The 13,219-nt window shown below is 40.1% G+C and overlaps 1 protein-coding gene across 1 annotated transcript; it reads left to right on the top strand.

Moving 5' to 3' along the window:
- The first annotated feature begins 4,224 nt into the window (after positions 1–4,224).
- tollip (toll interacting protein) lies at positions 4,225–11,759 on the top strand. The gene is made up of 6 exons (XM_079163924.1): positions 4,225–4,378; positions 5,707–5,856; positions 6,972–7,154; positions 8,065–8,217; positions 10,027–10,111; positions 10,432–11,759. The coding sequence occupies exons 1-6, from the start codon at positions 4,346–4,348 to the stop codon at positions 10,653–10,655; spliced, it is 828 nt and encodes a 275-aa protein (XP_079020050.1). The 5' UTR covers positions 4,225–4,345; the 3' UTR covers positions 10,656–11,759.
- Positions 11,760–13,219: the final 1,460 nt, after the last annotated feature.

Here is a 13,219-nt window from a genome sequence, read left to right as displayed (position 1 = left end):
TTCAACCCAAAAAAAAATTTCATTCACTTATTTTTATTTTGAATACATTGCTGTATTTTTCAATGTTCAAGACCACAACTTCAACTTTCAGGTTCAGATTTTTTTTTCAAATGAACAAAACTTTTGACCTGGATTTAGCTCCATATCCGTACTTCTGTCCGGATTAGCTCCTAATGAAGGCCGAACGAACCGCACACTTGTTTATTTATCTCACAATGAACGGCGGGATGAATGTATGGATGTGATGAATTTATGGATGTGATGATTATAAAAAGATGGCGACAGCTGAAATACAGAACGTCCACTTCTTATCATTTTCATCTTACAACTTAAACCCTTTCACAGTGTGTTTTCAGTTCATGAAAGTTAATGGTAACATTTTGGTCGCCTAAAAATGTCTTATTCAGTGTTCTGTTATACATCTGGTTGCAAAAAACAAAGTGCCAAAAATGCCGACCTCGAAGCTTCAAAAGTGCAGTCTGCAAACCAATGAGGGACATCACGGTGACTACGTCCACCTCATGGCCGGCTCCATCATTGGCTGCAAACTGGACAGTCTGGAAAAGGTGGTGGAGAGGAGGACACTGAAGAAACTATTATCCATATTGGATAACCCGGACCACCCTGTCCACCACTGCAGGGACAGCGGAGCACTTTCTCCAACAGACTGATCCAGCTCCACTGTCACAAGGACAGATACAGGAGAACATTCCTGCCCTCTGCTATAAGACTTTATAATAAATCACCTCTGGCCACATCATTCACAAGACTATAACACTGTTACACTGTTGTTTGTTTGTTGTTGGTTAAAAAGTCTTATCTTTGCACCAATGTTTAGTTAATAGAAACTTTGCACTACTGTTTAGTTAGTTAATTTAATATTATTCTATTTCATTGTAGATATTGTTCATTTTTTACATTTAATCTTTTTTACTCTGTTATGAATATATATTGTTATGAATATATTGTGCATTTTTATACTCAATATTTATTTTTACTCTGTTACTTTGATTGCTTACCTGTAACATAAATTCTGCTGTAGCGAACACCTTTCCCTTTCGGGATTAATAAAGTATCTATCTCTCTCTCTAAATTGCCACAGTCTTACAACGCGGCTGTGAGACTCGGCAGCAGTGAGATGCTGAATTATCACGGCTGAAAACTGAAGAATCAGGAGTTTCAGAACCCAAACAAAACTTTCATTGAATATCTTGTTTTGAGAAATATTAACATTGTTCTTTAAAACAATCTGAATAAAGAATTGGTAAAATAAGACACAGGTTATGATGGAGTCATTTTGAAACACTTTTAACAACATTGATGTTCGGATACTTCAACTGTCATCTTCCGATCCTCCTCCCAGGTAAGAACATGCTCCTGGGTGTCCATGGTCCTCAGACCCCCTGAGGAGGTCCTGATCAAACACCCGTTTGAGTGGACAAGTTGCACTGCAAGTTACTGTCCAAGGAACAAGGTCCTTAATAAAGTTATGTGTAAATGTTGCTTTCGGATGTGTCAATGTGCCAAACTTGCCCCCTAAAAAAAAAAAAATTCAATTGAGACTGTTTCTCTGTTAGTTGGACATATTTTCTGCAGGGAGTCAGGGAGGCAAAGTGATAAAATATACAATAATCTGGTTTAAAACTGCTGTAAAGAAAATGATCTGGAAAGAAAGATGTCATCTCGCCTTGATTTTTGATGCCCTGACATGATCAATTGAGACATTTTGCACTTGTTATACTTGATTAGTAAAATTAGAGATTGCTGGTCGTTAGTTACACAGCACTTTGCTTTAGGTTGCATAGCAGGAACAAAATGAAAAATTGACACATTTAACCTGAACTTCTGAGAGGTTACTTTGATTGTGTACCAGGAGGCTCAAGGACCAGCTTGTGAATCCTTCAGGAATCTTACACCTTTTCACAACAAAATGATGAAGCGCTATGAACGAAAGAAACAACTTAACCTCTTAATTACAAAGGAGAAAAGTGGAACTCTGTGTTTGGTTAACTGTCAGTCAGTACGATGGCTCTTTAAAGTGAGGACGGACTGCACTCAAACTGTACTGTAATCTGCTGACATTAATTATTGATTTCTTAGCTCCCAGAATCGCACGAGAATGGAATGTCGCCACAATAATTAGTGACTGTTAAAAGCTGCTTTTTTCATGCTATACTGTATCCTGCACTGTACAACTTTAATTATGTGCTATAGATTTGAGTTCATCACTGTTCTCATCAGCTGTATTTTTCACATGAATAGATCTGACGTAACTTTGTAGAGCTGAAAAAGGAGGTCAGATATTTTTTATTTGTGTGTAAATCCTGTAAAAATCAGGATGAATCTGTCTTCATATCTCACCTGGATGCTGTTGCCTAATCATACTTTTGACACTTAAGGCATGAGAGGATATTTGTATGGAGGATAAATAATTTCTCATTTTGAATTAAGGAATGGGTGTTTTAATATGAAACTAAACCCTGAGACGATGTACATTTGATAATTAAAATCTACTGGAATTAAGGAGATCTTCTGGATTTCTTTCAGTTACTGAAATCTTTCACAAAGGACCTCTAGAATGAATTACTTTCTTAAAAACAAGAAGAAACGACTGAAAGTGAGTACAAAACAAGTGCAGACAAGTACATGAATACATATACAATCCAAGAAATTTTACAAAGTAAGACAGGGACAAAAAACAAAGGGGACAAAAGCAAACTGAGGAGAATGGTTTAGACTGAAGAGTATCAGAGTGAGAAATGGAGGTCTGGTGATCTGGTTAATGGGCGAGTGAGGGGTGTCTTAGGTAATATGGGACACATTTCAATCTACACATAAATACACAAATACTGTATGGCTACACAAATATCCCTATGAATATATATATACGTATATATTTGATCACATAAACAAAAATACATCTAAAAAATGGGGGGCAAGAGAGTATACTATAGAGTATACACTATACATGGGCATTTAAAATACTTTTTATAGCAGTTCAAATATTCAGATATTACCTTACGCACTCGGTACAAATGTATATTTACTCTGAAGAATCTCTTAATTGGTACAGTAAAAATATTTCAGAGATGTCTCAACACGTCATTGTGTGGGATTATTAACAAATGTATTTTTACATCACCTCAAATATTCAAAAAATAGCTTTTTGAATATATAATGTTCGACTTTTACTTTGGAAAATCTCAGTTTAATAAACATTTTTGATTATTGGTATGGGTGGAGTCAGAGATGTCCAGAAAATAAATGAGTCATTGTGTGGAATTATTGAGAAAAGTATTTTTACAGCCCCCTAAAATATTGAGTTATTTGATGTTTCCGTAGAAATGTTGGACTTTTACTTTGATAATTTTGTTAATTGGGACAGTAAAAATTATTGATTTTTTGTAATGGAATATACAGAGGTATCTTGAAATCATCAGTCATTATCTGGAATTATTGAGAAAATACTTTTTATAGCACTTCAAATATTCAGAAACTACCTGTTTCTTGGTACAAATGTAGGACATTTACTTTGGAAAGTCTCTTAATTGGTACAGTAGAAATTATTGTTTTTTTGTAAGGTTGTAGTCAGAGATCTCGTGAACACATATCTATCAGTCATTGTGTGGAATTATTGAGAACAGTCTTTTTATAGCACCTCAAATATTCAGAAATTAGCTTTTTGAATGTAGAAATGTGGGACTTTTACTTTGTAAAATATATTAATTGGTATAGGAAAGATGTTTGATTTTTGTATAGATGTGGTCAGAAATGTCCTGAACACATGCATATCAGTGAGATATTATTCATTTAATTATCTTTCCAGCAACCCTCAAATCAAAGAATAAAGACACTTCATCCACAATTTAGTTGTATTTTCCCTTTAACTCACGAGATGCAGGTAACATGTGTTGTACTTAATGTGAATATATATCATTTAATCTTATTTCCATATATGCAATTTGTATTTACGCTTTGTTGACATCTTATTTTCAAAACCGGAAGTTGTCTCACATCGATCCCTCTGCTAATTTCGCAAAGTATTTTCTTATAGTTCTTATTTATTAGTATTTTTACACACAATGATTAATACATTGTGGTAAGATAAATTAAATTACATTATCATATCTATTATTATTAATATCTATTCCCCAAGAATGTGAAACAAAAAAACTCGTATGACGAATGTGGAACTTGGACGTAAATAAAGATGGGGAAAAAAAGCACTTCCGGTTCAAGTCTACATTAATCCGAGCGGGCACAGTTGTTACTGATGTGCTAAAAACGTCTGGATTAAAGAAGACCCGATAATCTAATCCAATCCCCTGGACACCGAAGAGACGACATGGCGACCACCATCAGCACTCAGCGGGGACAGGTAGCGGTAACGTTCAACAGGGAGCTCTGCGTCACGGCAGCTGGGAGAATCCTCGGCAGCCAGCTAGGCGGAACTAGCCTCAGTTTATCAACGCCTGCTAATGAACCAACTTCTGTATTAAACCGCAACAAACAGTAGCACGCAACCGTGTACAACACTGACATTATCGCCTACCGATAGCGAGGAAATGTACTGTTACGGTACAACGAGCTAATGTTAGGTTAGGTGAACTATCGTAATAGTCTCTGGGATTAGCGTTAACGTCAACAAACCGCTACAGCGGCTCGTGCACGGATTAAGTTGCCAATGAAGTACCCGGATCACAAACAGTTTGGGCTCCACAAACAACAACAACAACAACGAATACAAGTGTTCAAACTACCGAGATTGTTGCCTGTTAATCTAGTCATTTTCAGACTGTAGGTAATGTTAACTAAGAGAAGCCCAAAACTAGTCAAGTAACGCCAACTGATAGAAGTGGAAGTAGGCCTAGAGTTAGAATTCAGTTAGAGTTAGAATTCAGAAGTTAGAAAAGAGTCTTCTGTAAGAGAGATTTGAGAAGTACCGTTAGACTAAAGTCTGCCATGTTCCAGTGTCCTGTAACTGTGCTCATTCCATTATAGATGTGTATTCCTCAGATCAGGTGTGAGCCCACCACATCCAGACACTCACACCACATATTTGGCCAATTATTTTTTAATCTCACTAATTAAGACATGTGGTGATATTTCACCATGAATTGCCTATTCATTGCAGGTGTCTGAAGACTGTCTGGTTGAATACATGAATGATTGTGATGAGTTATTACTAGTTAGCATTAACACAACAGACACACTTCCTGCTTTCTGCAATCAGTACTCTGATGTACTGACCTCAGGCCAGCATGGAAAAACAAACAAACGTGAGGCCAAGGTTGCTTTGTTTCATCTTAATATCCTGCTGTAGCTTAATCACCCAGTGAAATATAGAATACATTTTCCCAGTTCATCCCTGAGTCCCTGTGGTAACAGTTCATCTAGCTTTTGCTATATGCCAAATACACTGTGTGGCTCATCGAGGACCTTTTACCCGTGAGCGGTTTGGACAGCTGAAGATGTTTGTTGCCTCTTGTTCAGGCTGTCTTCCTGATGTAGTGTTCCCCACAGCTACTTCAGGCCTGTCTTTAGGGAGCACCAGCAGAGAGGTGTTTTGATGCTTTTATTTATTTATTGTAGTCACATGTATACATTGTGAGCCCTAATTTCATACGTGCAGTCACGTTTGAACTGTTCCTCTGTCTCTTAGCATTGTCAGTCTAAATCCCTGTATGTCTTTATATGTGCGTTCAGGTGTATATCGGGGAGCTTCCCCAGGAGTTCCTTCGGATTACTCCCACACAGCTGCAGCAGCAGGTCCAGCTGGACGCTCAGGCAGCCAGGCAGCTGCAGTTTGGAGGCTCAATAGGAACCGTAGGGCGACTCAGCATTACTGTGGTCCAGGTAAGCGTACCTCAGCTTTGCTGTTAGAAATACTGTGTCTTATTTGAATATTTGTACCAATGTGGATGATTTTATATTGGTCTCCTCCTGCCAATTTCAACACAGATTTGTTTTTCACTTTCTAGAATTATGAGGGATTGGTGACTAGAAAGCAATACAAAATATGCAATCTCACGATCGCATATTTTTACTGAAAATTGCCTGATAACCATCTACAGTAAAACTTTATTTCCTGCTATGATGGTTAAACTGTAATTAGTCTGTGTTCCCTTGTGTGCCAAACAACCCGTACAGACCTGTGCGAATGACTGCTCAAACCCACGGTCCATCACACCACTACCCCTGGTCATTTTATAGGGTGGGAAGCACTGATGGGACTTTTTTTGTCCACGATACTGATGGCAAGACCTGGACTTTGGGTATCAGCCGATACAGAGTACTGACCCGGTACCAGTGTTAAGCTGATAAGCTGTATGCCTCAATGTGTAGAGCTGAAACATCAGGCTTGATTTAAAGCTTAACTTCAATATTTCTTTACTACATTTGTAAAACTGAATGTAAAAAAATAAAATGCATATAAATTTACTGATTTGTTATTTATTAAAACTTTTATCACAATACTTGATTCAGCGATTTGAGTCGTTATCGGACCAATCTCCTATATCAGTATTGATATTGGTGCATTTGTCCAAAATGCTCCCTCACTGGAGATTTCTCCGTTTCTTTGGAGGATTATAGGGCTGGAATGTTGGTTCCATCTTTTTCTTAGCACTTCGGGTGAGTGGCACGACTCGCTCAGACACAAAACAAACCGGCCCACACACATGTTACAAGTCTCGCACAAGAGGAAGTATCACCACACACACAAACAATGTGACACTCCAGGTTCCTTTTCACAGGGCAACAATGCAGGCATGGGGACAACATAGATGTGGTAGCTTCTACAATTCTTAAGATCATGACACGATTATGAGACTGGCGTTAACTGCGGTGATGGCAAAATAGGTTAATCCTGACATCCCTAATGCCACCATCCACAGGCAAATTGAACTGTGACAGTAGCCAAATGGAATGCATCACCTAACTGAAACCACCTTGTCTGTGTTTCTGTAAAGGCCAAGTTGGCTAAAAACTATGGTATGACTCGGATGGATCCGTACTGTCGGATCCGACTGGGCTACGCAGTCTATGAAACACCAACTGCTCACAACGGAGCCAAGAACCCGCGCTGGAACAAGGTGATCCAGTGCACGATACCTCCTGGGGTGGACTCCTTCTATCTGGAGATTTTTGATGAGGTGAGGAGGCGGAGAGGGTTGCACAGGCCACACTTGTTAGTCTGTCAGATTCAGCTGAACTGCAGCCTCTACACAGATAATTAGACGGTTGTCAGATCAGTTTTCTAATTTCCTGTTGCAAATAACAGAATAGGAACTGTTTTTAGTTTTTTTAAATTATTGTTCTAATCTATTATTTGGCTAATTGCTGTGGAAAATCAGAAAATCTTTTACATAAAGTAGAGCTACGCTATAGCTTATAGGCGAAATAGACTTTTAATTAAATAATTTACTTAGGTCATGTAAATAAGCTATACATTTATACAAGCAGTATTAATCCAAAAAGACATTACAGTACTGGCCTGAATAGAACTGCCGTGGGAATTGTTTTTCACAACTGAATTGAAACGTCAAAGTGTCAATAATAATAATAATAATAATAATAATAATTTCTGCTTATTACTATGTTGTAAACCTGTCTACTGACAAATGGAAGAAACACTTTTCATCTTTTCATGTCATGGACTTTTGTAATTCATGAACTCAGTTCGTCAAATAATCGATAAATGTGGTTGATACAATGGATAAGGCAGTTGTGTTGCCCTGTCAATGAATATTACATCATTTTCATCTGGTTCTGAATGTTATGAAGATGGAAAAGTCAGACAGTTGTGGAGTGTGCAGCAGGTTTAGTTGTAGACACTGACCTCTAGTGGCAGCTAGTGTATTTCTTCGAGCTACAGTAACTGGGTTTAAACTAAGCCACGTGGTTTCTATGAACCACAGCTTCTGACAACATGGCATTCAGTTTGAAGTGACATGTTCTGTTCCAGACAACAGACTGCTGCTAATGACGGGGCAATGTGTGTATTACTCGTGAGAATGTCGTTTGTTTTCTGTTTCCATGTGTTTTTGCTGCCGTGCCATCCAGAGAGCGTTCTCCATGGACGACAGGATAGCGTGGACTCATGTCACCATCCCTGAAGGCCTGAGGGAGGGCAGTGTGGTGGACGAGTGGTTCAGCCTCAGTGGCAGGCAGGGCGACGACAAGGAGGGCATGATCAACCTGGTGATGTCTTTTACTGTGAGTAGAGACAGACTAAACGTGTTCGTGTTCCACTTGTCCTGTGAGGTAGAGAGACAGCACACAGGTTCTCTGGTAGTGTGGTCAGTATGGATGTACATCTTAAAGTCCTCCTGGATCGCTTAAAGACATCAATGTGCAACTCAACACTTTATCTGGTATGGAGGAAAAGCTTTGCTGCACTGACGAGGCTTTCCACAAGCATGTGGAGTAGCCAGCTAGGGGGGGTTTGCCAGCCTGATTGGGAATATCACCACAAAGCAAGGAATGCTATGTCTTTGCATATTTTGAGAAACACTCATCTGATCTACTTCACACTGAGACCGTGTGTTGCAGGGTAAGTGCAGTGTCGAACTACGTGCAATTTCAACAGGCAATAAACAAGCGTACATCGCTCTGAGTAGCGCCAAGTAGTTTACAGTTGAGTTGCATGTTTTTTTAAGTACCTTGGAGGCCAAGATATTTCAGGGCACTATAACTTTGAACAGTAACATAATTCATCATAAGAAATCTTTTTACGAAAAATATTTTTTTTAAAGCATAAACCCCGATTTTACGTAGCGGTATATTTAATTGTATAAATAAAAAATATAATAATATAAATATTAGGTGTTTAAAGCTTTAGTTCTTACTTTCAGTCTCCACCCGGCCCATCGACTCCCACATCTTTTTCAGTTCAGTATAGACATACACGGCCAAAACAAGCTCCTCCTCCATTTTCTACAGTGACATCACCAGCGCTTTTCATCTTAAAGGTTTCGGAGCGGCCACACCTAAAGGTCCGAAAAAGACGCTCCTGCAGCACTGGTCCTCTAGGCGGCGGCATGCTGCCACATATGCTCCTCAGACACTCGCGCTAAGAAACCGATGCTATGTGGACACAGGCCCTTGCACTCCGTTTGTGAAAAAGACACGTCAAATTGAACAAATAATAGGTATAAAGCACACCACAGTGTTTCACATTAAATACCTACACTGACGGCCTGCCATAATCTATTTTTTGAAATATATTTACTGAGAAAATTAGTGACGTGTTCAATACTTATTTACTGTATAGTCATGCTGAATGGCCCATTTCCAATAATATATTTATGGTAGGCCTATATCATTACATTGTAATTATTGATGCATTCATGTGTTCAGCACTTTAATGTTGCTAATAATTCGGTTATATTTCAACATAATTCTCATGATACTACAAAAGAATATTAAAATGTATTCTCGATTTCTAAAAGAATGCAGAATATGTTTTGAGCGTTTTGAACACGAGCAGATATCGTACTGAAACACATGAGCTATGGAGTCTTTAGGTTTACAAATAGATTAAAATGAATGAATGTATGATTCAAACAAGAGACACAAAAGAGGAGGGAAGAGTAAATCACACCTACATGTGTGTTTACTCAGCAGGAATAACATCAGAAAAATACATATTGATACAGAATGCCGAGAGCCTTAATGCATTGTACTCCATTATATTTTGAATTGTCACCAGGTGCCTGCATTTTGAGTTTCCTGTACATAACGAACACATGTTCACCATTAATTGATGTAGAATGTAGTGACTAAAGTCCAAAATATGTCTTCTGAACAACTTTGGAATATATGATTTTCTGGATCTTTTGCATCACTAGCAGCTCCTTCTAAGACCCATTCACATGCACGGAGGAAGAAGAACTCTGGAAGTTGTAATTGCCCGGTTTGGCCCCCCCATGTTGAGATGAAACGTGCTCCCTGAAGATATCATCTGGTAAAACATGTTGAGTATAAGCACTGAAGCTCTGCATCTTCTCTGTGTCTTCTGACCAGTCCTTACCAGCAGGGATGATGACTCAGCCTGTGGTCCTAATGCCCTCTGTGTATCAGCAAGGAGTAGGATATGTGCCCATTGCAGGTCAGACACACACACACACACACACACACACACACACACACACACACACACACACACATACATATATATATATACATATACACACACACACACACACACACACACACACACACACACACACACACACACACACACCACCCAGTCTGTGAAAACATGTGAAAATATTTTCTGTGGGTTTAGACGAGCTTAGGCTTGTAAACTACAAATAGAAAATATATGTCTTTCATTGGATACTGATGCATTTCTTCATGTTTATTTCTAAACCTTGAGTCTGCTCCATTAAACTGGTTACATCAGCAGTGTGTGTCCTGTGTTGCTAGGAGTGCCGACAGTCTACAACCAGGGCATGGTGCCCATGGCAATGCCCGCAGCCGTGCCAGCTGTTGGGGGCCAGGGGCCCCTGTGCAGCGAGGAGGACCTGAAGGCTCTGCAGGACATGTTCCCCAACTTGGATAAAGAGGTGGTTCGCACTGTGCTGGACGCACAGCAGGGCAACAAGGATGCTGCCATCAACTCTCTGCTGCAGATGGCTGAGGAACTCTAACTGCAGAACACAAGCTCACACAGACATCCCAACACATGCATGCGCGCACACACACAGACACACAACAGTTGTGAGACTGTCCACTCTTTGTACACACAGACTCAAAGCTCACCCACACACTGCAGCCATATCTGAGCTCCCTACTACCCACAGAGATGTGTTTCCTCTCCCTTTATTGACTCTTGGTTTAGGATGATGTCAATGGCAGGTGTATTTGGGAAACTGACGTCAGGATGATTGAGGTTTATATCACAGTCTGTATTCATCCAGCTGATCCCAGGGTTTGATTTGCACTGTTTGAGCTGAAGTTCAGAGTCCATCTTCTGTTGATGTTTTTAATTTTCTGTGTAGAACATGTCTGTAGTAACCTACAGTGAACTTCTACTGTTTCATATGTTGCCGTAAAATGTTCAGTGCATTCCAGATCTGACGTATTATAATTGATGTATTAAATTATATAGAGTTCTATATGGTGATAAGAGTGTTGAGAATGAACACGTGAACTGAGCAGCACATCTTTCACAATAATATCAAATTATTTATTTGCAAAGTTTTGATCAAAACCATTTTTCAATCAGTTGAGTAGGGATTTGAAGTCATTTTTAAAATACTGTCCCTGTTTAATGCTCAGCAGGATGTGGTCTGTGGAGCGTTTGAGATCTGCACAGGGACTTGGGTAAAGTGGACACCTGAAGAATTGATTTTTCATAGCTTCATAGCTTGATGTAATGAAGTGCATCTTCTAACACCGAAAGCACAGCTTAACATGTTTAGTCTCCTTGTTTTTAAGTTTTTCTTTGACGCTTGTGGGCTACAAGGTCTTGATTCTAATGTGCTGTATGCCAAAGGTTTCATTGTAGAGATGTGTTTTCACTTGTGATTCCAAAACTATCATCATTTTATTCTGTCATGTGATTTTCAATTTATTAAATTAATAATTAATGTCAGCGCTGCGATAGTTTGTAGACCTGTCCAGGGTCCACCCTGCCTTCGACCAATGACAGCTGGGATTGGCTCTGCGACCCTGAAAAGGATAAGCGGTTAAAGAGAATGGATGAATAAATTAATAAATAGCAATTATTAAAGTGTTCATTTTGAAAGATTCATGGCAAAAACTGCAGGTGTTTAGTTATTCACATGACGGGTTGAAATAGTTTTATGACTGGTCTGAACCAGCTGGTATCATGTAGCTGTGGAATGGGAAAGGCTTTCTGTGAGGTTTAGGACTCATGGTGATCCAACCAATCACACAGCAGGACCTCCTTATGTGTCCAATTGTAACGAGAGCTGAACTCGAGCCACTTGAGCTCTTCAGCTAGAAAACATGGCCAATGCCAAAAGGAGCATCAGAATGAATAGAAGACTCTTTGTTCCAAAAAGATTACAAGATCTAGAAATCGTGAAAATAGCTTTTCATCTTCATTTATTCATCAAAGTGTCGTGAGTATACTTTGTCAGGAATTTGCCGGTTTGGTAACCACACTTACTGAATAAGTTTGAGAAATGTATAGTTAAGAGATGAAATGCCCGCAGCAGCTGACGTCATGTTGAAAGCTGGCTGACCCTAAACTCCTGTATTCAGCTCCAGTTCAGTCTGACACCCTCATCAACAAGTCAGCAAAATGAATGTCCGCTTACACTAAGCAGTGTTTGAATAGCCAATAATACAATCCACAAAAAGGCAGTGTTGAATGAACGCCTTCTGACAGTCTCTGATTAGACACTGTAAGCTCCACAAGACATGTGCATTGTTTTTAATAGTACAAATCTGACTGATCAACCACAGGTGACGGTGAGTTTACTGGTTACAGTGGGACAGAGAGGCTGAGTGGACTGGTTACAGTGGGACAGAGTGGCTGAGTGGACTGGTTACAGTGGGACAGAGAGGCTGAGTGGACTGGTTACAGTGGGACAGAGTGGCTGAGTGGACTGGTTACAGTGGGACAGAGTGGCTGAGTGGACTGGTTACAGTGGGACAGAGTGGCTGAGTGGACTGGTTACAGTGGGACAGAGAGGCTGAGTGGACTTGTTACAGTGGGACAGAGTGGCTGAGTGGACTGGTTACAGTGGGACAGAGAGGCTGAGTAGACTGGTTACAGTGGGACAGAGAGGCTGAGTGGACTGGTTACAGTGGGACAGAGTGGCTGAGTGGACTGGTTACAGTGGGACAGAGAGGCTGAGTAGACGGGTTACAGTGGGACAGAGAGGCTGAGTGGACTGGTTACAGTGGGACAGAGAGGCTGAGTGGACTGGTTACAGTGGGACAGAGTGGCTGAGTGGACTGGTTACAGTGGGACAGAGTGGCTGAGTGGACTGGTTACAGTGGGACAGAGAGGCTGAGTGGACTGGTTACAGTGGGACAGAGAGGATGAGTGGACTGGTTACAGTGGGACAGAGAGGCTGAGTGGACTGGTTACAGTGGGACAGAGAGGATGAGTAGACTGGTTACAGTGGGACAGAGAGGCTGAGTGGACTGGTTACAGTGGGACAGAGAGGATGAGTGGACTGGTTACAGTGGGACAGAGAGGCTGAGTGGACTGGTTACAGTGGGACAGAGAGGCTGA

The sequence above is a fragment of the Pholis gunnellus genome, assembly GCF_910591455.1.
Source record: "Pholis gunnellus genome assembly, chromosome: 1".
NCBI classification, from domain to species: Eukaryota; Metazoa; Chordata; class Actinopteri; order Perciformes; family Pholidae; genus Pholis; species Pholis gunnellus.
Note: the sequence above shows the minus strand (reverse complement) of the source record. Positions and strands in the feature narration are given on the sequence as shown.